At 33.3% G+C, this 26,437-nt stretch overlaps 2 protein-coding genes across 6 annotated transcripts in view; one reads left to right on the top strand and one right to left on the bottom strand.

Moving 5' to 3' along the window:
* The first annotated feature begins 2,207 nt into the window (after positions 1-2,207).
* C1H8orf88 (chromosome 1 C8orf88 homolog) lies at positions 2,208-22,773 on the top strand. Of its 3 annotated transcripts, none has more exons than XM_031946966.1 (6): positions 2,208-2,430; positions 9,931-10,029; positions 12,343-12,416; positions 14,354-14,429; positions 16,399-16,505; positions 20,242-22,773. In XM_031946966.1, exons 2-6 carry the CDS (start codon positions 9,951-9,953, stop codon positions 20,263-20,265), a joined length of 360 nt encoding a protein of 119 aa, XP_031802826.1. In that variant the 5' UTR covers positions 2,208-2,430; positions 9,931-9,950; the 3' UTR covers positions 20,266-22,773. The 3 variants fall into 3 exon arrangements, 2 of the variants coding, with proteins under 2 accessions (XP_031802826.1, XP_031802825.1); XM_031946965.1 differs by having other exon boundaries at positions 2,210-2,430; positions 14,351-14,429; XR_004231045.1 differs by lacking the exons at positions 2,208-2,430; positions 20,242-22,773 and adding exons at positions 3,591-5,365; positions 10,270-10,544 and having other exon boundaries at positions 14,351-14,429; positions 16,399-16,506.
* Positions 22,774-22,967: 194 nt separating this feature from the next.
* Positions 22,968-26,437, bottom strand: part of NECAB1 (N-terminal EF-hand calcium binding protein 1) — a 197,160-nt gene continuing 193,690 nt past the window's right edge. For all 3 annotated transcript variants that reach the window (XM_031946962.1, XM_031946963.1, XM_031946964.1), the window contains one exon: positions 22,968-23,918. In XM_031946962.1, coding sequence (XP_031802822.1) covers positions 23,890-23,918 — 29 coding nt within the window. In that variant the 3' untranslated portion in view covers positions 22,968-23,889. The remainder of the gene's footprint in view (positions 23,919-26,437) is intronic.

The raw sequence follows: 26,437 nt of genomic DNA, 5'->3' as shown, positions 1-26,437 counted from the left end.
AGTTGCACAGGTTAGTGATATTATTACAAATTGCTTTGCCAAATGTTTGAAACAATTCACACCTCCACTTATAGTATTCTTAGTATGCCTATGTTCCCAGGGTCCTTCCATCAATTGCTATTTTTCTTTTTTAAAATGTTTTGACAATCTAATGTGTGTGAAATGAAACCTCAGAGTTATATTAATTTACATTAATCCTATTTGAATTTTGGAGCACTTTTTCCTGTATTGATAACTTCCTGTATTTGATAACTTTCTTCTTTATGAAGTGTCTCTTCACATACTATTTGACATTAGTTTTTTAAGAATAGCATTTTTGTTTATGTGTATATGTACATATTTATATACATATGTGTTTGCATGTATCAATTCCATATGCATATTAGATATGATTTTAACTAGAAAAAAATTGCAAAGTTAAGAAAAGGGTTTTTTTTTTGTTTATGCAAAGGCTTTTTGATTTTAATTAATCACAATTGTTCATTTCATTTTTTGTGATCACTTTTATTCCTTATTTGGTTCCTCTGATTTCTCAGTAAAGTATGACAGAGTCTTAGTTTTGAGTTTTTGAGTGGTGGGGAAAAGGTGAGAAGAATAAATTTATAAATGATGTTAAAGTGGCTGGAGAATCAATTAGAGGGGAGTAAAAGGATTGCTTTAGTGAAGCAGTGGCAGGATTGTCTTGAAGTTGTTTTCAGCAGCACCTGAATAAAAAAGGAGTGGGAATAACTCAGGGACAGATGGTTTGCTAAAATGTGAGTGTCAATTGGATAGTGATTGAGTATCAAATGTAGAATTGTTAAAGGATTAAGGGAGGAAAGTGAAGGGGGGGAATAGGCATTGAATGTCAAGACAAGAATGACAAGGAGATTGTAGGAAGAATAAAGCAGAGAGAGGGAAAGGAATAATAGTTTAGGACAGAACAAAGACATTTCTGAGTTCTTGATCTTGGAAGTAAAACAGTTGTGCTTAATGGCAAATTTAAATATGTGACCATCCCCTCTATATGACAGATAAATTGCAGTAAGTCCCAGGAGTTGAGTAAATTGAGAAAGTATGTCTGAGATTACTATTTGAGTAAACATTTATGCTGAGGTCCTCTAAGATGTGGATAATAATTGTAGTCCTTGTGAAAGAAAAGATTTACCGAAATTCTGACTTACATATTAAATTTAATAAATATTCTAGGTCACATTTATCCAATAATGCATTCCTCAGTCAAGTTATTTCTGGAGTAAGGATAAGGAGCCTCTCCATTTTGTTAACTCCCTCTTTTGGGAGGGTGGGAGAAGCTGATAATTGATAGTAATGTCTCCATTTAGAGAGCAGTTAACTTGACTTTTGCTTCTTTTGGCTGAGGTGGTATTTTCCAGAGGCTTTCTATTTAGACGTGCAGCAGGGACGGCTTAGAAGGGAGGGTTGCTTTAGAAGTCAGTTTCGGATATAATACTGACTGAAAAATGTCACAGAACTTCTCAAGTCCCTGATCGTTTTGGTGAGGTTCTTCTACTGGAGCTCTAGATCGCTGATGAAATCTCAGGTCTGATAAAAAATTTAGAAAGATGGTTTTGAGACAACAGGTGACCCGACCCTGACAGGCAGTCTCGGCATCTCTCCTGAAAATGCTAATTGTAACATGTCTTTTGGAGAGGCAATGTAGTGATTTGTTTTGCTCAACTGTCAATGAGTGTCAGAGATTTGTTTTTGTGGTTTGTGTGTGTGTGTGTGCATAGGGGGTAGGGTTTATAAGAAATAAAGAAAATAAATGCTTAATTGAAAAAAAAAATTAATTTGAAAAAATTCTCGTAGTCTCCAGTCTGTGGAAAGTAACTTTTTTCCCTTTTCAAACCTCCCCCAAGAAAGCAAACTATGAGCAGAATCTGAACTCCACTTGACAGCCCCAGCCAGAGGGATCCCTCGAGCAGCATCCCCACAACGGGGCTCCCGCGGGCGGTCCGCTCCACAGCCAGACTGCGCCCGGGCCCCTCCGAGGGGCGGTTTTAGACGCGCCTCTCCCTAAAAGTGTGCTCTTTCCCCTGCTCCCGCTCCCGCTCCCCCGCCCTTCATCCTCAGCCTAGGCGGCGCGCGAGCACCTGCTGGCCCGTGCGCCGCCCGTTTAACGGTCCCTGTAGGGGCGAGACGCTGCCCCTGCCTCTTCGCAGGCTCCGCCCCTTCCCCGCCCCTCCCCGACCCCACCCAGACCTGCCTCTCCCCCGCCCCTCCCCCGCCCCCTAGCCCCAGTCGGGATCCCGCTCCCGACCCCGCGGCCGCTCCCGGAGGAGGAGGAGGCAGCGTGAGGAGGGAACGGTGCCCTCGACCGGAGGCAAGAGGACCGACGGGGTGGCTGCGCCGGGGGTCGTTGTGCCAGAGCTGGGAAGCCGCGGTGCCGCACCGGACACCCTGCCCCGAGCTCTCTCCGATCCTGAGGCGGTAGGTGGCGGGGCCTCGGAGAAGGAGGGACTGCGAAGGGGGGCGGGGCGATCTTGAAAAGAGGAGGGGGCTGTCCTGAAGGGGATGTGTGTGGGAAGGGCAGGGGGAATGGATGCGGTGGGGGATGGGAGAGGGCGGTTACGGTCGTCGAGCGGGTCGCTCCCAGGCCTAGGGCGGAGGAGCGGGAGCCGGAGGGGGCGGGGAGGGGTTGTGTGTGTGTGTGTGTGTGTGTGTGTGTGTGTGTGTGCCCCGCCACCCCCAGGGATCCCAATACCTGTGACTGAGTTAGCGGTTTTGTGGCTGGCCTGGGCTTGTTAGTTTTTCTTTTCCCCGTAAGTGTTTTTGTTTATGTTTCTAGCACTGTTTTCTTCCCTATATCAGGAGTTTCGGTGGGTGGATCCCTTTGGCAACTTAAAATTATGGGGCCCCTTCTCGGAGTGTTTTCAAATGCTTAGAAGCACTGAGGAGGGTTACAAAGAAAAGCGAATCTATTGAAATAAGATTATCTGAATAAATTTACAAATATGGGTGGGTGGGCGGGGGAGGTGGATGGGGCATATTTAAAGTTGACGGACCTCCCCTGTAACTGGGAAAAACTGAAAGAAAAAGGCACCTGTTACTGTATCCTAACCACAAGCCAGCTTTGTGTTGTGTGGTTAATTGACATTAACATAGAAAAGTTCTTCAAAAAGATGGCTCAAGACTTGGCTCAAATCTGACTAATTAAATGAGCGCATTCCTGAACGTTCCCCCACCTCCCAAATAACTTGGCAGCTATTTTGCTATCTACACGTACAGATGTTGGCTCCCTTTTAGAATGTGAAGTTAGGGACTGTTTCACTTTGCATCTAGCACATATTGGGCACTTAGGAAACGTTTGATTTTTTTGTTATTGTCTAGTCTTTTTCAGGTTCTTAAGTGACCTCATTGGAGGTTTTCTTGGCAAAGACGCTGGCGTGGTTTGCCATTTCTTTCTCCAGCTCTTTTTATAAATAAGAAAACTGATATAAACAGGGTTAAGTGGGGGCAGCCAGGTGGGGCAGTGGATAGAGCACCAGCCCTGAGGTCAGGAGGACCTGAGTTCAAATGTGGTCTCAGACCCTTAACACTTCCTAGCTGTGTGACTCTAGGCAAGTCGCTTAACCCCAATTGCCTCAGCAAAAAAAAACAAAAAAACAAAAAAAAACAGGGTTAAGTGATGTACCTAGGGTCACGCGGCTAAGTAGGTGTCTGAGGACTCCAGGCTTGGGGCTATATCTACTGTGCCATCAGCTGACAAACCTGGAAGTTTGATTATTAATTGGCTTTTAGGCAAGATTATGTTCTCTCTTGCTCCTCCTACCTTTTAAGTGTTTTGGGGTTTTGTTTGCATCTTCTCTCCCCCTTCCCCCCATGGAGTGAAACTGAATTTTTAGACATTACTTTCAGGATCAAGAAACAATATTAGTAATAAGGGAGTCTTCAGCTGGAACCACATAGATGATTTCTGCTTGCACTTATTCCCCTCTTGCCGTTTTCCTATCAGTATTTCAATGAGTAATTGGACACACTTAAGTGCCTTTTAAGTTTTGTAACTGTCAGGCATTATCTTAAATTTTGACATGCAAAAACAAAGTGCCTTCTTTTCTTCACTTTTCATGTTCATTCATGAAATGTGTCATTAATTTTTAAGAGTTCTTAATTTTCTGAATGTGATGTACCGAGATTTTAAAGTTTTCATGAAATTGATATTATATTCTTGGTCATATGGAAAAATTAATGGATTGATGATTGTTTTCATCATTTAAACTTCTCTTTATCTTGTTTTTTTTATTTCTCAAATATTTCTTCCCTTTTCTGATAGCTGGAAGGATTAATAACACATTTGATATAGAAATAAAATTTAAGAGGGTGGTTTTAGGTACCTGATTTTGCATTTTAAAACTGTATTCAAGTAATTGGGCTTTTGATCTGGAATTTCACTGTACGTTTTTGGTAATACAAAAAGAAAGTGGTCCAGTAACTTAATTGATACAATTTAAAAAGTTAATTTCTAAGGGGGGAATGGCATGATGTCTGGACACACTCCAATTAATCCTTTGATTTTTCAACCACAAATGTGATGCTCTTTACGTTTTGGATTAATCATTAAACAGGTAGATACTAAGTATCAGACAGTACTTAATTCGTGATTTTAATTGAATAATATATTTTTTTAATAATTTATTTCTTTCCATTATTCATAAATGACAAAGTACCAAAGGTTAGTAATTTCTTTACTGCAACACTGTAATGAGTAGTGGTTTTGGCTTACCTCAAGTTAATGCATGTGTATACTTGTATGCTTGACTTGCTATTGGTTAGAAAAAACTATAGAGAATTCCATATTATTCATAGACACGTTAAATTTCATTAGTAAGACTTTAGCAATAATCTAGTCAACCATTTTATAGAAGAGAAAACTGAGCTCTACAGACTACAGAAATTATCACCTTGTTCATGGTCTTACTTACAGTCAGCTAGTTAGTAAAGAACTGGGATTGAAAAATAAGTCTTCTAACTCTCAGACCAGTGTCATTTTTACAGCGTGATTGTATTTAAAACACTATTTTTAACACATTTGTAGCAACAATTACTTATAGGCCTCTTACTGAATTCATGACTACCTGTTTCAAAATGAATGATGTTTAAAGTTCTAAATTTCTAGCAGGAAATTTATAAATGCTAAAACTTTTATACATTAACATTTTGGTAGTCTTTACCATTTGCTGCCAAATGTTGTATGTAGGATTCTGTTTCCCTTGCAACTGTTGACATCACAAATGCCTGCTCTAGGTAATACCAACTGTTTCGAGGAAAACTTTTTCAATTCTGCATTGAGGATTTGTCCACTGAGTGAATGAGGAACTGGGATTTATGTAGCATCTGATTTTATTTTATAGACTTTATTAACTTGGTAATTTATCTGTAAAAATTTTTAGCTATGGATTATAGATTTTGTATTGTATATAGGTTTTTAGATAATATAGTATATCATTTCGTTTTATGTGAAATCCTTTGTTTTAGCATCAGGAAGCTTCCTTTTATTATATAGTTACATCTTGTACGTATACTATTAATACATTTCCAATAATTCTTGTAATAGGCAACATAGCAAAAATTTGCTAGATAATAATGTATTTTATAATAACTGTCAGAATGTTTACAAAAGCATTAAAAAGAGAGTAAAGCATTTTATGTATTACAGATTCTTGGACCTCATTTAAAAACCTTATTAGACTTGTTTAAAATTTTAACTAGTCAAAATTGTAGTATCAAAAACTGTCAATACAAATATTGGTATTCTTTAGCTATTGACTAATAAATTATTCTTGACACTCTCTTCTGACAATATTAAACATTAAATTGAATAAACAAAAACTGCTCTTTTGGAATAATGCTTGTTTTTGTCACAAACTGGTAATAGAAATTGTCAGCATTTAGTTTCTTTTTTAATGTAAAATTTATATAGTTCTTTTAAAAAGGGGCATTATTTAAAGGTTGTGGTTTTAATAATGGAATTGTAGATAATCTTTTTCTTTCAAAATTCTTTTTGTAACTCACATTTATATGGTGCCTTAAAGTTCTTTCTTCTCCAAATTCTACAAGGTATGTAGTGGAAGCAATGCCACCTTTTTATGGCTCAGGTTGAGACAGTTAAGTGTGGGAATTTTTAACTAGTTAACCATTTAATTCTGTGGTGATAGAGAACTATCCTCTACATCTGGAAGACCTGGATTTAAGTTAAACCCCTGATACATATTGGTTGTAGTTCTGTGTCCCAGAAAAGCTCTCTTTAAAACTCAGTAATTTTCAGAATTGTTGTAGAGCTTCATTGGGAGAGGCTTTTCTCACCTGGAGCTCACTACAGCCTTGAAGTCAGAAATGTAGACACAAAAATAAGAACAAAAAAAAAAACAAAACAAAAAAACAAACCTAAAACAAGCCCCCAAAGATTCCATGGCATTACTTTGTGAAGTAAATAGGTCAAACATCATTCATATTCATCTCTTTATCTTTTCTTTCCTTCTTCCTCAAATAAAGAAATTTTTATTTTACTTTTGCATTTAATTTTAACTGTGCCCCTTTGTTCCTTCCATTCCTCAAAAAAGAAAAGGAAACCTTTTTGCTTGGGGTATAAATAACATTGGGCACATTTAAACCTGATTTCTACACGATTTGCCGAGTTTTTAGGCTTTCTGGATGAAGAATAAAAGGATTTATAAGGGGTTGTTTAATCTATTTGTGTTGATAATTTAAGGATTCATGATTTCATTATTGTGAGCACTCATTCCAACAATGTGGATCAGTGTCTTACTGTGTCTTTCTTATTATTATTAGTTTTTCTAAATTGCTTATTTCAGAAAACGAACATTTTGCCAACGAGTTTGCTGTTTAGCTAGTGAACCTCAGATGACAAAGAGTTTCAGTTGTTCAACCTATAGTTAGATTTTTTTAAAGTTCAGGAGATTTTCTAGCCAGTGCCTGGACTCCAGTGGCCTTCCCTTAAAGAACAGAAGGCTGTCTCCAAGCCACAATGAGGCATTAGAGTTGGACCTGTGTTGGCTTTGTGTTGATAATAGACATGGTTTAGCAAATTTTGCCTGAGATAATATTTGAAAAATGTTTTTTCACCTGATAGAATATGTAAGCTTCTTGAAATTAAGGACTTTTTTTGATTTTCTATTCCTAATACCTGGCACATAGCAGACACTTCATAAATACTTGTTGATTGAAAAGTTAGACAACATGTTACTTTTTCTTTCCCAGAAAAAAGAACTGAAAACTAAGATTTCTTTTCCAAATGCTCCTTTTAAGCAATTTTATACACACACACACACACACACACACACACACACGTATATTTATATACAAATCTATATAGATACACACATATATCATTTATTTTCTCTCCTTTCCTTCTGATTAGAGGAGAAGTTTGCCTTTTCTTCAGTAAGGCAATAGCCTTCTGTGCTCTTGATTTTCTCTTTCTTCCCCTTCTCCTTTTATATTTTTTGTACATCTTGGCATTATCCCTGTTTTTCTACAAACATACATTCCCTAATCCAAAAAAAAAAAAAAAAAGAAAAGAAAAGAAAAAGAAAGAAAAGAAAGTTATTTCTTTTATCTTTCTGCTCCCATCTAACCTATTACATTTCCTTTTTTTATAAGATTGATAAGTTTTTATATATTAGCTGCTTCTTTCTCACCCATTGTCTCCATAAATTCTTCCAGTTTGGCTTTTATTAAACTCTGCTGCTTTACAGAAGTTGTTTTCCCAAAGGTTGCCATCATCAAATTCAATGACTTTTCTTTCCTAGTCCCCATTTTCTTTGGTTTCCCTGAAATATTTGGTGCAGTTGATCATACTGTCTTATTCTTGAACCATGCTCTCTTAATTCTGCTATCTTTTTGTCATTTTTGTCTTTGTCTCCTTTGCTTGCTGTCCTTTTCTTAGGGGAAGGGATGTTTTCTTAAAAGATGGGGTGTTTTCCAAAGTTACGTCCTTGACTTGTTTCCCTTATTTCTTCCTTATTAATCATATTCATGCTCTGTTGATGATTTTTAAATCTATTTCTTATCTTGACATCTCAGATGATCATTGGCCAATTCTTTCTGAATGTCCTACCAGCACTTCAACATCATGATATTTAGAGTGGTTTAGCATTTTTTTCTTCTTAAACTAGCTTTCTCCATTACCTCCCATTCATTGTTCCTATCAATATATTACTAATCACTTAGTCATCTCTTATTTTGCTGTTATCTTAAGGCAAGAATTATTAAGTGCCTCATATGTGTGTCAGGTACTTTTCTAGGTGCTGAAAATAAAGATACAAAAATGAGCTAGATGCTGCCCTCAAAAAGCTTTACATTTTATTGGAGATGATACAACATAATAAGTAAATACAGGATATATATGTACAGTATGTATGTGGGTGTACACAAAACAATACAAAGCAATTTCTTAGTTGTTTTTTTTTTTCCAAGGCAGTTGGGGTTGTGACTTGACCAGGGTCATAAAGCTATTAAGTGCTATGTATTTTGAGGCTGGATTTGAATCAGTCTGGTAGAATAAATTGGATCCAGAATATGATTCCAAATGCCAAACAGAGGATTTTGGATTTTATCTTGAGTGTAGGGAAAATGAAGTAAGTAATAAGTAAGTATAGGATATTGGCCGAGACAGATTTGCCCCTTAGGAATTTCAACTGGTAGTATACTAAGGCTAAATTGTTGAGGGGAAAGACTGGAGGCAAGAAGTCCAATTAAGAGGATACTGAAATAATTATGAGGATCTAGCCGAGGGTCATTATAGTACAAATGGAGAGAAATAGGTAGGTGATGAACATAGAAAGATTCAATAAGGTTTAATTCAGGTAGAGGGAAGAGTTAAGATGACTTTATGATTTTGACTGTGGATGATTGGAAGTAGACTTATGTGACCTTAGGTTAATGAATGAGGAAATATTTAATGCTTACTGTGTCAGGAATTAAGGATTTAAGGAGAAATACAAATAAGCAAGACAGTCCCTGTCCTCAAGAATCTTATATTCTAAATAGGTAAGACAAAATATATTAGGGAATTGTGACCAGACTTGAAGTCATGGAGCAATTGACGGACAAGTCTTTTCTAAATCGTGGACTTGATTTTGTTAGTGTTTGCAGAGCCAGAGTTGGAAAGAGGTGTGAGATAGTCATATGGTGGCACAGTATTGAGACAGTCAAGGAATTAGTAGCATGGTAGGTTTGAATCTGTGACAAGAATTAGAAATTCTGGCCAGTCAGAAGCCCATAGCTGTAAGCCTTGATGGAATCAGGGAATTTGGGACTAGGGATGTATTTTTGTTGAATTTAAGATGTCCCAGAAATCATTTTTTCCTAGTTTTCAAAGGTTTCCACAATCTGGTGCAACCTGACCTTTCCAGGTTTATTTCATATTCTCTATTCACAATACAATTGTGAATTAACTGAATTAATTTAAACTGAAGAATTTTCTGTTCTTTAACACACTTTGTCTTTTTTACTCCTATTCTTTATGCTTGGATGTCCTATTTTCCCCCCTTGTTGAATTCTTCTCCAATCTTTAAAAGTGAGAAATCTTTCCTATTCCCTTATGTTGGCAACAAACTTATCTGAGTTTCAGATAGCTTTTTGATTTTCAAGTCTGTTATGCTTAATTATGTTATAAATTATAATTGTTTTGGTATCTTATCCTTGTATTAGCTCTGCTAGATCAGTAATCATATCCTGTCTAAACTTGTCATCTTTCCAGTAGCTAGCACAAAAAACTCTACATAGTATGTGCTGAACTAGTGTTGTTGAATTCATTTCTATCTTGGAATTGGTACATCTTTATTCTTATTTAAAAGCTTTATGAAAAATGGACCTTATAAAATTCCATGAACTCAATCAAGTAATGTAAATGAGAATTAAATTTTCTTAGTTAAACCATACTATATAACTATAATTTTTCTTTTAAAGTATGGAACCTCAAGGTCTTTATGATAATGGAAACCAAAAAATTGATTGGTAAACCGCTTCAGCCAGCAAGACCAGTTAGACATCTGTCTTCTCCCCATGGTGAGTAATCTAGCTACTCCATCTCTAAATATTGGCTGTTTTCGATCAATAAATGGCTTAATGCTTCAAAATACCATATTATTATTGTGTGAAAGTTAAATGAAAACTGGAAGATTGTCTAATATCTGAAATATTAAGAAAAATAAAAAATATCTATTAACTCATAATCTGAAAGACCAGCAAAAGGTGAGAGTTAAATTAGTACTTGACCAAAAGTAACCTTGTGTATTTTTGTTTCAGGTCTCATTTTGGCAGATCACTGGCTCCTGCTCAGATTAATACCCCAGCATAACTTGTGCCAATTGACAATGATCACTGCAGAGTCTTATTGAAGAATGAAAAATCCTTGAAAAAATTAGGTATCTAAGTGCAGTTTAAAAATTATTGTTATAAAACAGCACTTGTAGATTCTGTGGTGATTGTGATGTCATAACCTTATTTTGGTAAAGTTTAGGGCTATGCTCTGAGCTGGAACAGGTAATCTGACTTCTGGAAAACTAAACATAGGAAAATAGGTAAGTTTTAAGATACATTTTTGCAGAAATGCCCATTTTAACTTTTTATTCTCAGAATCATTAGTCCACAAAGTTAAGTTTTTTGTTGTTGATTGCTTGGGAAAATTCTAACTGGAGGGGAAGTGGGGGAAGGAGAGGCATGTTAAGAATCTTTTGTGAGCTGACTTAAATTAAAGCAGAAGCTTATCTAAACTTCTATTACAATTTATCCTTTTGCACTACCTACTGTTGTGTACAGATAGCCTTTCATATTTAGCAGCCTCATTTGTGGTTTTTATATTTCAATAATTTGTTTACAATGAGATTTACTTTACCTTTACCTTGATTGTTTACTTAGAGCAGGGATACTTAGTTTTTTTACGTGTCAGAGTCCTTTGGTAATTTGGTAAAACTTGTGGATCCCTTTTGAATTCATAAAGTAGATAAGATTGCCAAGGAAACAAATGTTATTGAAATTCAACTGTCAAAAAAAATTTTTTTAAGATAAGTTTAAGGACCTTAAGTTAAGAAACTTTGATTTAGAGGAATGTTAACCCTCAAATCATACTCTATAGGTCCCTTTCTTAAGTTTAGGATTAACATTCATTTTGAGCAATTGTAGGATCATAGAGGTAACTGTAAGGAATCTTAGAGGCTATCAAATCCAATTGCTTTTAGATAGGTGAAGAAGTTGAGGTTCAGAGAAGGGTGAGTGATTTACCTATAGTTATATAGCTAGTGTGTGTTGAGTCCAGATTTGAAACTGGGTGTGTTGATTGCAAATCTAGTGTTTCTGCACCATACCATACTGCTGCTTTATTTCATTTTATCTTTCCTATTATTATACTACAAATTAAAGAAATCTTTTTTTAACCTTCTTTTTTGCTACATTTTCTACCAGGCTAGGTGCTGGATTGACAGACTGACTGGATGAAAATAATTGCATTGTTAATAATTATTTTGAGCAACTCAGAATTAAGACTCAAATAATCTGTTCATGTGGAAGATCTCTTTGCAAACTTATTTCCATTTTATTTCCTATTTGATTTTGGAATCACTCTAAATTTGAAGAATGCAATCATTTATTTTCATTCTACAACAAATCCGTATGTCTCCAGGGATTAATTATATGATTCTTAAAGGGAAAATTCATTGAAAAGAGTAAGTATTCTAGATAAAGATTTCTGTCTGCTTCAGACAGCTATTATTATTTTTTCAGCTATTCATATTAAACCCACAAAATAATAAAAAAAGTAAAAATGGAAAATAAGAATAAAAATTTGACGTTATGTTATATAATGTCAGTATGTGTGGAAAAAAACTACTGTGGTAACTAAAATACCCCTAATATAATAAGGCTCCTAGCAATTTAATATCAAAGAATTCTAAGATGTGTAGACATATCCTTCCTACGCTTTCAGTTAACTTTCCTTCATTGGATAATATTCTTATATTGCATATATTAAAACCATTCCTACATTTAAAAGCTCTCCAAGAAGGAGATTTCTTGGCTAATCTAGTAAATAAAACCTAGGTATAAATTTATTCAGTGATAGAAAATATTTTCTTGTAGTTAACAAATTCCTTATTTTTAAGCTTTTTTCTTCTTATTCTTTTCTCAGGGAAGATGGACTCAGCTAGTCACTCTTCTTTTTATTATAATCTCAAGAATCCAAGAGTCATTTACTTTTGTTTTACTGCCTAGACTATTTTAGGCACCCAACTGTTAAAAACCATGACAAGTCTTCTCACTAAGTTTATGGCTTTTGCTTAGTTTTATTTTTATCAATTAATAAAGATAAATACCTTGTCCCAACAGGAGCAGCATTTCCCTTTAATTTTCAAAATGAAAGTCCATGCAGCACTCAGTGTTTACAAAGTGGAGTTGGCAGGGTAAGTTACAAATATTTAGAGAATAAGTCATTGAAATTATGAAAAGAATTTAAAGACATTCATAGCATAAATAGTCTAGAGTAATAGTCAATATATTCATTCCCTACTCAATTCTTGCTGCCCTTCTATAGTTGAAGGTGAAAATATTGATATATTAATGGTGATTAATGTGTACTGGTTCATCCATGTTGATAATTATTTGGAATAATTCAGAATTAAGGCTCAAATAATCTGCTCATGTGGAAGATCTCTTTGCAAACTTATCCATCCACTAGTGCCTCCTAATTTTTTCCAAAAGTAAAATAGTCACACAAATGACAACAGAAAAGTATAAAAGTTCTGATTGAAGTAATCAGAAAGTACCTTGAAAGATTATAGGAGGGAAGTATCACATTGTGTGATTTCTTTTGGGGTGTTTTTATTTTTTGTTTGTTTTATATTGTTTTTGTTTTGTTTTGTTTTGTTTTGTTTTTTGTGAGGCAATTGAGGTGAAGTGACTTGTCCAGGATCACACAGCTAGTAAATGTTGAATGTCTGAGATAAAATTTGAACTCAAGTCCTTTTGACTCCAAGACTGTTATACTCTTTACTGTGCCATCTAGCTGCTCCCACATTGATTATAAAAGTAAAAAGCATTTGTAGAAATCAGAAATTCTCTCTCTCCCTAATTTGTAGATAAAGGCCAATTTGGATGTAGAACTTTGAATGTCTGACTTGGTTGATATACTGGTTAATTTTGCTAAACTGTTACAAGGGATGGCTCCTGGGTCTGTCATTTATTATGTATCTACTGTATGTCAGGCACTCCAAAGAAAAACCAAAGATGGGAGTCCCTGCTGTCAAGCAGTTCATAGTCTAATGGGAGAGACAACATGAAAACAATTACGTACAGAAAAAGATATATACTTTAAATTGGATTATAATAAATTAAATTGGATATAATCAATAATGAGAAGGCCCTAATATCAATAGTGATTCCAAAAGGCTTCTTGTAGAAGATGGGATTTTAACTTGAAGCTTTGAAGCTAGGGAGTCTAGAAGGTAAAAGAGGAAGATTTTCCACACATGGGAAAAAACAGTGAAAAATGCTTGAAATATAGACATGAGTAACTTGTTGAAGAATATATCAAAGAGGCCATTGTCACTGTATTGCAAAGTATGTGGTTTAAGAAGGCTGTTAAGGTAGAAGGGAGACCAGATTGTGAAGTAGTTTAGATATCAAAAAGAGGATTTTGATTTTATATTTGATTCTAAAGGTGATAAGGAGCCACTGGAATTAATGAATAGGAAATATGATCAGACCTGAACTTCAGAAAGTTCACTTTGATAATTGAATAAGGATGGACACTTAAAGTGGGGCTCACTTGAAGCAGAGACACCAATTGACAAGGTATTATAAAGTCCAGGAACAGGATGATGAAATCGTATACCAAGGTGTCGCAGTTAGAGGTGAAGTTCTGGGTCAATTGACGAGATTTTATCAAGATAGAATCCACAGGATTTTGCAATAGATTGAATATGGATGGTGAGAGATTGAAAAATCAAGAATAACACCTAATTTGTAAATATGGGGGATGATGGTGCTCTTGACAGTATTAAATAAATTCAGAAATGGAGGGTGTTTGGGGGAAAACATAAGACCAATTTTGGATTATGTTAAATTTAAGGAGTCTGTGATACATCCAGTTTGGGAAGTCTTAAGAGGTAGTTATATAAATAGGGTTAGATAAATATATGTGAGACTCATCAGTATAGAAATGATAAACTCCCGAGGAGATAAGATCAAATGAAATAGTACATTGTTTAGTTATTATTTAAGCCAAAATCTATACTTTGACATTTTAAATTATTGGAATAAATAATTTTTAATAAAGTGGAGATACATGAAATATTTAAAATTGGGGCTTTAAAAAGTACATTTTATTCCTGTTCAGCAGTGTAAGACTAATGGAATGCAAACCTTCACTCAAGGTCTTAGTCAACCACAGCAGCATCAGTCTCCAGTCAAAAAAGGTAAATCTGTCTCTAAATCCCCAAATAAATAAGGGCAATATTTTTGATATTAAGATGTGAATCAATTCAACATATAGTTGTTAGCTAATGAAATTTAAAATTTGGCTAAAAACCTTTTGTATTCTAGGCAACTTGTCTTCAACTTTAGACTTTCTTGTTGAAAGATAGATTTTTTTTTGCCATCCTTCTTTATATTTCATGAAGAAACCCGCATCTCAGATTTCCAGTTATTTTTAATATTAACTTGAAATACTTGGGAAAAGTATTATATTTACATTATGCCTAAAGGGGGAGATACTGTTTAACAATATTTGGTGATAAATTATTGGTGATAATTGGTGATTAATTATGTGGAAACATTGGTTGTAAAGATTAATGTTGTTTCTATTTTTGACGTTTTTTCTGTATTTGGTACATCTTTTAAACAGTAAAACTTCATTAATTCATGCTTTATTAACTTATAGCTTATAAAGAATATTCTATAACTAGGTCATTTGTAATATCTGTAAAGAAAAGGTTTGCTAAAAGAATAAATATAATGTTATAAATAAGATTTTTCTGGCATGTTTAAACTACTTTAGAGAACAAGCTACTTTAGTATGTTATGTGCAAATGATGTTGCTTCTAATTACTATTTAGAATTTTGTAGTATTTAAAGATGAAACATTCATTATTCAACAAATATTTTTGATTATCATCTTTGTGCATGATATTGTATTAACATGTATAGGACCGAACATACAAAACATTTAAATTTATTCACTTCTAAAACAATAAGCACAATTTGCTAAAGTTTTATTGTATTTGATTTTTAAAATTATTTTCCCCTACTATGTAGATTCTCCTTGAATTTCAATAGATATTTCCAAGGATGAGAAAAAAGCCAAAAAATAAAAAATAAAAATAAAGGTACAACAACATTCACATAAAAAGATAATGTATATTTTCTTGAAAATAGGTGTATTATTTTTATATCAGTGGAGTTGCCTACGTTAAATAAAACTGGAGCCAACAAAATATAATTAAAAGAAATAATACTATTAATTTTAATTTTGTGTGTTTCTTTGAATAAGAAAATGTTATTAATTAAAGTAAATAGCTAATAAGCTTTGTGAGATGAGGTCAGGATAAATATCAAATGAAAAAGAGTTATATACCATGTATGACTTTTGGATAGGTGATCCAAAGTACAAAGATGCAAAGTGGTTGATAAAAATCCTTGTTTGAAGATTGAATTAGGTTCTCATTTTGGCTTATTCACTAGCCATGATCTTATGACAAAAGTTCTTTCATCTGTTTCTTATTCCTTATCTAAATTGGTGACAATAATGAGGTTTTTATGAAGATCAGTTGAGGGTAAACTATTATATGCTATATCATTTTGAGGTGGTGGTATTATATTTATATAGCAATAGAATAGATATTATATAGCTTATGGTACTTTTGTGACTTCCTTTGTTAATTTTTTCCCCAGATAGTATAAATTGGAATGTGGGTTTGAAGTAAATATTTGCTCTCCCAAGGTACTAGCCAAAGTTTGGCTGATGTTTTGAAGTATATTTCATATAATTAAAACCTTTAATATTTTAGAAATTGGATTAGAAATAGAAACATTAGTTGTATTTAACAAAACTTGTAGTATTGCAGTACCAAGGAATGCCTCATCTATCTAGATATTGGACCATAGAGGGTTAGTTAGAAGAGTCCCTATAGAAATTATTCCCTCAAGCATTCACCTTCCTTCCAACAGACTATTACTCTTTACTGGGCTGTCTGGTTTCTTGTTTCATCCACAGGAAGAAGGGATAATTGAAGGGAATTGATGTAGTTGAGGGAATATTAACTTGAACTTTTTTTTTCCTCCAAAAAATAACCTTTTCAGTCTATAAAACATAAAAGAAATATGCCAAAACTTATATAGCAGAAAATTTTACTTAGTCAAATTCTAATTGGTGTTTAATGTATACAGAAAGAATTAAATATAGCAGAGATTTCCTGTTGAAGCTTTCAAGTGTTTCCATCTGTAGAAAGAAGCCAGACTTTCTGCCTGATCATCCCATTGTACTTCAGAAGCCAGTAAGTATTTTTTTTAAATCAGTTCAATTCAACAAGTATTGATTGGAGTGTCTCTTAAGTTTCTAATTCTTTGTGATTTGCTATATTTCTCCAAGCTTAGATCAATACAAAACTAACGTGGAACCATAAAACTACGATGTAGGAAATGTTTGAAGCATTCAAGTGTATTGTAGAAGCTATTCTGGAGGAAGGAATGACTATTTTTTTTGCTGAGGCAGTTGGGGTCAAGTGACTTGCCTAAGGTTACACAGCTAGGAAGTGTTGGGTCTGAGGCCAGATTTGAATTCAGATTCTCCTAATTTCAGGGCTGGTGCTCTATCCACTGCCTCATCTAGCTATCCCTACTTTTTTTACTTTGTAAAAGAAGGCAGATTTGTAATCAGTGGCCACAAATCTTAGAGAAGCAGATTCCAGCTGAATAGAACTATCCAAAAGCAGAATAGTTTGTTTTCAAAGGGAATCTGGCATTATCAGAAGTCTTCAAAAAGCAGATTCTCAAGTGATGGCTGAATGGAATGTTTTAGAGAGAGTTTTTCATAACTCTAAAAATTCCTTTTAGGTCTAAAAATCTGTTCTTGGAAGATGAAGCAGTAACATCTTCAGGAGAATTTTCTCCTCTTTTTAAATTGCATGTGTGTGCGCAGAGACTGAGCCACGATTATTAAATTTTAAGCCTCTTGAGAGTGTAAATGGTATCCCCAGAGCTTAGCAAAATGCCTGGCACATTAATAAATGCTAGTTGAGTGATTGACTTGCTTATTTAGAAAATACCACCTGAGTTGCATTCTGCATATAAGTACTGATGGATTAAATGACCAAAACTGCACGTGTGAGGCCCAAGATTTGGCCTAGATAGTGTTTTCAGTAGAACTATTCAGGAGATGTAACAGCAACAATTTGAAAGAAAACTTCTTTTAGGTTTAGTAATATCAGCATTGACGTTAAGAGTTGGAATATGTAGATTTGAATATTGGCTGTGCTTTATTTAACCACATTTATGAAACCTTTTGAAGTTCTGCCTTCCTCAACTATAAAATTAGGAGGTTTGAGTAGACTTGTTTTTTTTTTTAAAGATTCCTTCCAGCTCAAAATCCTATGGTGCTATTTTGTCTGGCTCGCTTGATGCAACAATTCATTTGATTTTCTCTCACAAGTTTTTTTAAGCAACCATAAAGATAATAGCATTTATTGAAACATATGAGCAAACCAGCAGAAATGTATAGGATCATAAGTTTAGCAATTTCTAGTCTAAAGCAGATTAATTATTATAGAATAAATATGGCAGTTGGGATGTTTACTTTTTTAAAAGAGTGTTTTCATTTATGTGAGAAAATATAACCACTTCATTAGATATTTATGAATAATCAAGAGAAGGCTTTGTTTATTCTCTTTGAGCTTGAGTTTGATGAATCCTTTCTTTGTGCTTCCTATTCTTTTTCCAAACTTCTTATTTTCATCATTTCTCCTTTTTTATCCTGTAAAATATCTACATCCATCTTTTATTTGTTTTCTCAAAGAAACTTAGCTTTCTCTTATATAGAATTTAATATAGTTGGCTTTTTTCATGGACAGTAACAAAACTAGGAGATTTGGGCAATATGAATGCTGTTGAGAATACTTCAGAAAAGGAATAATAAAATCCTTCTTGTTTTGTTCTTCATCAGGAACATTCCAGCCTAGAGAACAAATAAGCCTTTCCATGTTTGAGGTATACTTGGAACTGTCTCATTTTCAGAAATTCATATTATCTCATACTTGGAAGGGACCTCAGAAGACTATCTAATTCAACTTGAACAGGAATCTTTTCACATGATCCCTAGAAGTGTTCCTCATTCCTTAAATTATAAGGACTCCTCGGACTACCTCCCCTCGTAGTCTTCTACTTTGGAATAATTTTAACAATAAGAAAGTTTTTTTTAATATATATATTCAATCTTAAATATGTGTCCGCAACTTCCACCCGTTTTTCCTACCTTTGCATATGTTCCTAGAACAAGAAGTATTGTGCCTTTTCATGTGAAATTTCTTCACATACTTGAAGGCAGCTACTAAGCTACTACTAAGTCTCCTTTAGGCTAAATATTCGTAATTCCTTCAATGAATTCTCATATTGCATGATGTGAAGACCTTTTGTAATCCTGAGTGCCTTTCTGTAGCTCTAGCTTTTCAATCAAAAACCTTCTTTAAAATTTGGTACCTGAAATTGAACATAGTACTCTGTTGTCTGAACATAACAGAATATAGAAATATCTTCTCTGAGCCTAAACATTATCCCTTTCTGAATGTAGTGCAAAATACTGTAATAAAAGTTTGAAAATCAACTCGCATTCTGGGACTCTTGTACAAACAAGCATTCTTTCTCATCCGTGTAAAATATTTGAGACTATTGTAATCTCTGAGCCAGAGACCAGATTTCCACCTGGGAATTCTTAAAAGGATGTGTGAGAGCGGGCTTGTGCACACACATACATACACACACACACACACACACACACACACACACACACAGTCTGTGGGAAACAGACTGACAAGGTCTGAGGTTTTCAAAAATTGAGCATTAGCAGGAATCCTCACACTTAACCCGGGACTTAAATGACAAATTGACAAATATATTGAAGACACAGGCTAAAAGGAAAAAAAAATTATAAACTGCAAATAGCATTTGTCAAAATAAAAGGTGGCAAAAAAGAAAATACATACCACATTTCAATTGGCTTAAAAAAAAAAAAAAGCTGTTTTACTGTCCAATAGATTGGTAAATCTTACAGGAAATAAATAAGTTATCACCTAAGCTAATATCCTTAACCTTAACTTCCCTGTGATCTATGTCTCAGTCACCCTTAGGTTCTAAATTCTTGTCAAATGTTACATAAAAATAAAATTACAACATAACATTTCTCATAGTTAGAAAAAAGCTCTTATTTGCATTAATCTTGCCTCATTTCTTGTTAGCCCAAACATTTTTTAGAAGAATTCTTCTCATTAACTTTTTCTCACTCTATTTCTGGCCTTCATCACTTCTTGCCTAGACTATTACAATAATTTTTTTTGTGGAATCTTTACTTCAGTCCTCCCCCATCTCCAATCCATCCTTCACAAAGTTGCAAAACTATTTTTCTAAAATAGAACCATTATTTTAAGGAGGTTCATCTGGATGGGTTTTTGTCTCCCCACCTTTACTCTCATTCTTCCCACCAAAAGCTAACTTTTTTTGTTTTAGATAATTTGTCTGATAATTAACATTCCTCTAGTGGTTTTTATGGCTTCCTGGAACAAACAAAAGTGCTTCATTTGTCCTTCAAAGCCCTTTACAACTTAGTGCCATTACATCTTTCTAAGGAATAAAAAGTATGTATATTTTATATAAAGTATAATAATATTACTATATATTCCAGACAGATTGGCCTTCTTACTGTTTCTCACATGAAATAACAAACCTTGCAGTGATTAGAATTTGTGCTTTATATGCAAATGCTTTATGTTATAGTGTGAAGACCACATAGAAAATCAGCATTCCTGAATTGTATTTAGAGCAACATTTTGCCCTATCGAATATAATAAAAATTGTTTTATTTCTAGTCAAATTACTTGAAGATATTATGTAATAGTATGGTTTCTAATCAATTTACTATACCTTACATATCCTAGACACTAAATTAAGAATATTGATTTGATATACAACTAAAAAAATATGAATATGGGTTTTATTTATTGAGAACTTTCTTTTGTGTTTCAGGAAAACAACCAAAGTTTTAAGTAGCATTTATAAGAACAGATGATTTTGAAGATAAAGAATCGTTCATTTTATATTTTGGACACCTAAAAATGAAGTGGATCTAGTAACAATAACTGCGATGGACTGTGACAATCCAATTTATTTTTCATTTCAATGGTTGACTATTTGGTTTTCCCTAAAATGAGTAAGAAATATTTTAAACTATAAAGAACTTTCTTTCTAATCAGCTTCAGCTTTTGCAGGCAAGCAACTGCATAATTTGGGAAATAACACTGGAAAGTAGTAATTTACTTAGTTTTGTGGGAAGACCCGGTATTTATAATTTGCACGTTACTTGCAATTTTTTTTTTTGTTTTTCATCATTTGTAATAATGGAATGGAAATGCAAGCTGTAACGATTCTCAAATATAAAATATTTGCTACTATATTATGTATATAGTACATAATCTTTTGTTGCCTTTAAAGTTGCTTTTATTCTTGTTTCCAGTGACTTTATACCAACACTTGAAAGAATCTTTTGTAATCTCCTCAAAGCCTTAATTTGATTGAGTAAATGTAATGGTGTGGTTCTCAAAGACAGAGAGGAGAATTTCTTATAGCCATTTCTGGCCAAGTGGTTTTTAGGTTGTTGGGCAATAAACATTGTCATGGCAATCCTAAAATTGTTAGCAGAGACAAACTAATTGGAAGCTGTATTAGTGATTCCAAATGGAACTGTGGAGCTGCAAAAAGTACTGCTATGTTATAGATCAGACTATGAAAAGTAGTTCAGAGTTTTTATAAAAAGGACTGTTACTCTCATAACCTAAAAGGAAAATGTTAGGGATTTGTAAGGTTGCACATTCATTAAGCTTCAATGCTATATTCAACTCTCTAATTTCCTTATAATGTCAAGAAAGTATTTGGATGAAGCATTTAATAAGTAAAATTCCTAAAATTAAAATTTTTTTATACCATGGATATTCTGTAATGAAAAAGCCACCCCAAATATTACTGGAAAGTGTTTTTCCAGCTCAGTGTCAAAAAGCCACTTACCAGTTATAGAACCATTATTTTGAGGAGGTTCATCTGGATGGGTTTTTGTCTCCCCCAACTTCACCCTCCCCCTCCCCACCAAGAGAGAAAATAGCAAGCTTTTTTGTTCTTTTTTCCCCCCGGGCTGGGTCAAAGGAACAGGAAAGAGTGGCTCTCTGTACCAGGAACAAATTATTATTTGGCAAAGGGTAAAAATGGTGTAAAGGTAAGTGTCAATCCCTCTCACCTTCATTAAAGAGATCTCCCTTTGTAGAAAACAAAAGGTTTTTAATTTGATTAAGCATATCCCTTTTCTCTTCAGGTCTTAGAGCCATTTTCCTGAGATCCTAGTTTTTAGACTAAAGTCTTCAAACTTCAATCCCTTACTCACCTACTCTCCTCAGGAAAAGGTTCCTCCTGAAGTGCTGAGAAGGCATTCATTTAAAATCTAAAGTGAAATTTTTATGATGAGCTGTTGCATATAACACCCTTTTAAAACAACAGCTTTTTATTTAGCTAATTCTTCTACCTATGTAATAGTTTTATTGCAGTCAGACTTGTCATATGTGATTAAATTCTCTCACATCTTAAATTGCCTTTTCTTATTTGAGTCCCTTTATTGATAATTTTAAAAAGCTATATGAACCTAATTTTATGTATATTTGTAATCTGGTAAGCCCTTATGCTGAAAATCTGTTGGATAAGCCATTGCTGTGGGCAGAACACTTAAAATGTCATGCTACCATGGGCCAGACATTGAAGACTACACCGTATTAAAAGACTTAATGTGGTTCCTAAAATCTGATGCTGAAAACGACCAGCTGAACAATGGCTGGCCTTTATTTATAATTTAAAAAGTTGCGTTTGGGAGCTGTATTTTATCCTAGCCATTTGAAACCAACTTTTTTCAGGGGAAGATTAAGCAGAAATTGTACACTGAGTTTTGTTACGGTGATAAAATTTTGATGGGTTTTCAAAGTCAATTGATCCTTTGTTACTGTACATATTCAGAATGAGGCTGCAAAGACTTTTTATATTCTGTCTCTTTGCCTTTGTACATATGTATAGCATGTTTAAATAATCATTGTACATCTCCAGTAATGTTGAGCTTTGCTTTGTATATAAATTAAAAGAGTTGAGAGTTATTGTTTTGTAATGTTTGTCTTCAATAGAATTGGCCAAGATAAGTAAAATTACAGACCTTATCCATCAAGAATCAAAATAGACTGTTTTTATACCTAGGAGAAATTCTGAAATATTTGAAAAATGAATTTAATTTAGGCTAGAGGAAGATTGATGGGGACACACAATGCTCTGTGGGTGGTTCAGAGTTATGATTATATTTGAGAGTGTTTCTGTTATCTGTAATTTTATAGTCTTTAAAAAGTAGTTTTTTAAATAGAGCTATTTGAATTATACAAGGGTGAGAAGATGATTGAAAATTTTTACCTTAAATTACTTTCCTCAAAGACTAACAAATTGAAAAGAATCCTAAGTAAGGGATGGGGGGGTATATGATTTTTTTAAAAAAAATTTTCTGTGTGAGGAGTTGTTTTATGAGTTTGCAAAAAAAATGACATATACATTTTAAGGAATGTTGGGATTATTTTGCTGAAGACAAGAGATTTGTAGATAAATTTATATCCTATTAAATGGTAATCCCATTGACTGATGTTTTACGATTTCACTCAGCTTTTTTGTATTTCATATTACTGGTTTATTTTAGTTTTAAAGCATTCTGATGTTAGATGAAATTTAAAGTTTTTTTTCTTCACATTAGAATACCATCCCACCAGTTACATGCTATAATCAAACACAGTATTATTTTGAGCCAGATTATCCTACAGCAAAAACTAATTCCTTGGATCCAGATGTGCCTAATTTATAAGCAAGATTTAGATTGTACCGAACACTTCTTATATGTGAACTACATTAAATTTAAAGTAACAACATTATTCATATTATTTGTGAGGAATTTGTAATATATTACTTTAAAAGTTCCTTACTAAATGATACTCTTAACTTATCCAGGAATTGTTTACACCTTAGGAAGATCTGGCTGATTATCTGATAATGGACAAACATTACACTAAAATCTATTTTATGCTCTGTGACTTAACTTAATTGTCATATGGAATAAGTACACACATTGGTGCCAGTAACAACTTGGGATGGAAGTGAGAAAAAAGTATAGTACAGAATAAACCATTCACCCAGAAAGTCAAAAGATCCCAATTCACAAATAACATGATTTAACATTTTAACAATATGTAACCAAAGAAGAAATTAATCATATGAAGAAATAAAATAATTTTCTTAAATTTTCCATTAATGTTCTGTACTATATTCATAATTTTGTTTCTAATGAGAAATTTTCATATGTATGCCTTGGAAAATATCATAATTTTGAAAAACATACAGTATTTTAGGACAGTATTTAAGCAACATAATTGTGAAAATAGTTAACAGGAATTCAGTTTTTAAATTTTAGTCAAAATTTGCACAAGGACTAGAACACTGGCTAGAAAAAAGTATACATTAAAGGGAACATTCAATTCAAATATATAGTAGGATAATAGCCACAGATAATTACATAATGTAAACTTCATTGTTTACTTGGAACAATAAAGACATTTAGTTGTTGTTCAGCATCCACCATGAAGCTGAAAGGAAAAATATAATTTTAGTAATATAGTCAACTTTATAATTGATAATTTATTACTCTGTTTCTGAAATATTAATACTTGAGTGAAAATAAATGATTTTACCTGCCCTTTGATACAGAGGTACAAAGCCAAACAAGTTCATTATGGCATTCGTTTCACTTTGGTTGGGTTATATAAAATTAGAAAAGTGCAAGTCTCATGACTATGAAGTCTTTTCAGATTGCTTTATAAAGTTCTGTTTTCTTATATGGTCACCTAGGCTATTTTTCTATTTTTATTTTTTTGCAATATAACTATCATGCCTTGATTGGTTCACATGAATATGGTATGACTTTCATTTAGAGATAATTTAAGCTTCTTGAAAATGGAGCTATTTTTCTAAAATGTTTTTCAAAGAACTCAGTATGTTGCAGTATCATTTTTTAAAGATTAAAGATTACATAGAAGAATGCCAGCAAAATTTGTTACAAGTGAAATTTTTGTATCTTCAATTCTCTTATTAACTTCAAATTTAAAATTATAATCATGTTCAGTGCAAGGGAATTCCCTAACAGATCAAAGAAGGAATTAAGTTGATGCCTAGATTGTCATTAATATTTTTATAACATTTTCTTTTACCCTGAAATTTTTTTCTGCCTAAAGATCTTTTGGTTCCATAGGCAAATATAATAGGTCTCACATTTCTTTGGCATGGATTATTACTATTTTTGGACTGGTTCTGTGATTTCCTCTGTAGGGAACTTCCAGTGAGGAAACTCCCTGTACTGATATTTATAAAGTATTTAAGACGGCTTAACAAATTATCCTCTTATATCTCAAAATACAATTATTATCCATATAATGTGATGATTTCAACATGAAAATTCCTTCAGTTTCAAGATTCAGATTATGCAAAATATATTAATCTTATCAGTGGTAAAATTTGAAATAATATACACATGAATAATTTAAAACTAGACATTTCCTAATATGCTTTTCAAATGTATTGGAAGAGAAATCACTGTAATATAAATGAGTTTAAAACAGGTTTAAAAATGTACCATTTGATGCTGCCTGGAAAGCAGGAGTTAGAGGTATAAGGGGTCACTTGTCAAGGGAAAGACATGGCCAAAGTGCTTATAAATAGGCAAGAACAATTTTTTGCTGTTAATGTTATATAAATTTCTTGTGGTATTTGCTGTCTTCTTTACTCTTATGTGAAATATGTGTTAATCTCATAATATTCAGAACCTATCATAAACCTTTATTCTACATTTAGTTCTACACTATCTACAGAATAAGTATCTTCTGCATCCCCATGTAGCAATGTCTTCTTTAAAGTTCACAATTAGCAACATATCAAATACTTTACTTATAATATATGATGTATAATAAAGCCTATAATATTTATAAACCAGTAAAATAAATATCAGTTTGTAATTTCATGCCTGCATAAGGTTGCTTTATTTCTTTATGGTATAAATTAGGCAATCCAATTGGAAATGTTGGGAGAAACATGTTTAAAGAATCACATAAAATGGGTATTTTGAGCTTCTCATATGTTTGTTAATGGTATACTTATTGTACACATTTTTACATAAGGTTATTTTCTATATATATGTTTTTATTAGTATATATAGTCTGTACCAGATGTTTGTTTCCTATTTTAATATGCACACAGTAATAATTTTTTTAAAAAAATAGCTATTAACAAAAAGTAGACCTCTTCAAATTGAAATTTTGGCATTTCTACCTTAATACCAAGTACTTTAGATATTATGCATGCTAAACATACACTTCTACGAAAATTAAATCTAAACAAGTTTAGGAAAAAACCAATAGGAAATCTAATTATTTAAAGCTAATTAGTTTTGAGGTTAGTGGCCCTCCCAACCTTTCTCCCTTTCATTTGTTAACTTGGAATACTCTTAGTTGAAATTAAGAAAACTAATGCTAGATGGCAGCAAAGTTATTTAAATAGCATTAAATCACTTTTTTTTTTTTTTTTTAATTAAAGAGGAAGAGATTCAGTTACATAGTCAGCTTCCTTGAAGACAAGGGCTTTTTGTCTTTTCATATCTTCAGCATTTGGCATAGTGCCTGGCAAAATAACGGGTGCTCAATAAATGTTTATTAATTACAGTTTTTAGGAGATGAGATATGAGTTTTCTATTTCAACTTTTCTAAATCCAGAAAAAATAATTAAGACAATGAAATAGTTATATATCTTAATAATGTGTTGAAAATAACTTTCTGTGAAGTAAAGTTGAATCAAGATGTCTGCTAAATTTGTTCAAATTCCTATGTTCTTCCAATACTCTGAATTTTCCAAATCCCTTATTACCTCCTTTTTTCTGAGTTTTTCTTTTTATATTTGCTTTATATCAGTTGTCATTTATGATTCATAAGGCATTCTGTAGTAATAGTACATGGTTCATTGTGGTACTTATCTCCTGATCCAACAACTTTGCCAGTGCATATTCAGTCTGTTGCCAAGATTTGTCATTTCACGTTTGCAACATCTCTTGCATATTCCC

This window comes from Sarcophilus harrisii, chromosome 1 (assembly GCF_902635505.1).
Source record: "Sarcophilus harrisii chromosome 1, mSarHar1.11, whole genome shotgun sequence".
NCBI lineage: Eukaryota > Metazoa > Chordata > Mammalia > Dasyuromorphia > Dasyuridae > Sarcophilus > Sarcophilus harrisii.
Note: the sequence above shows the minus strand (reverse complement) of the source record. Positions and strands in the feature narration are given on the sequence as shown.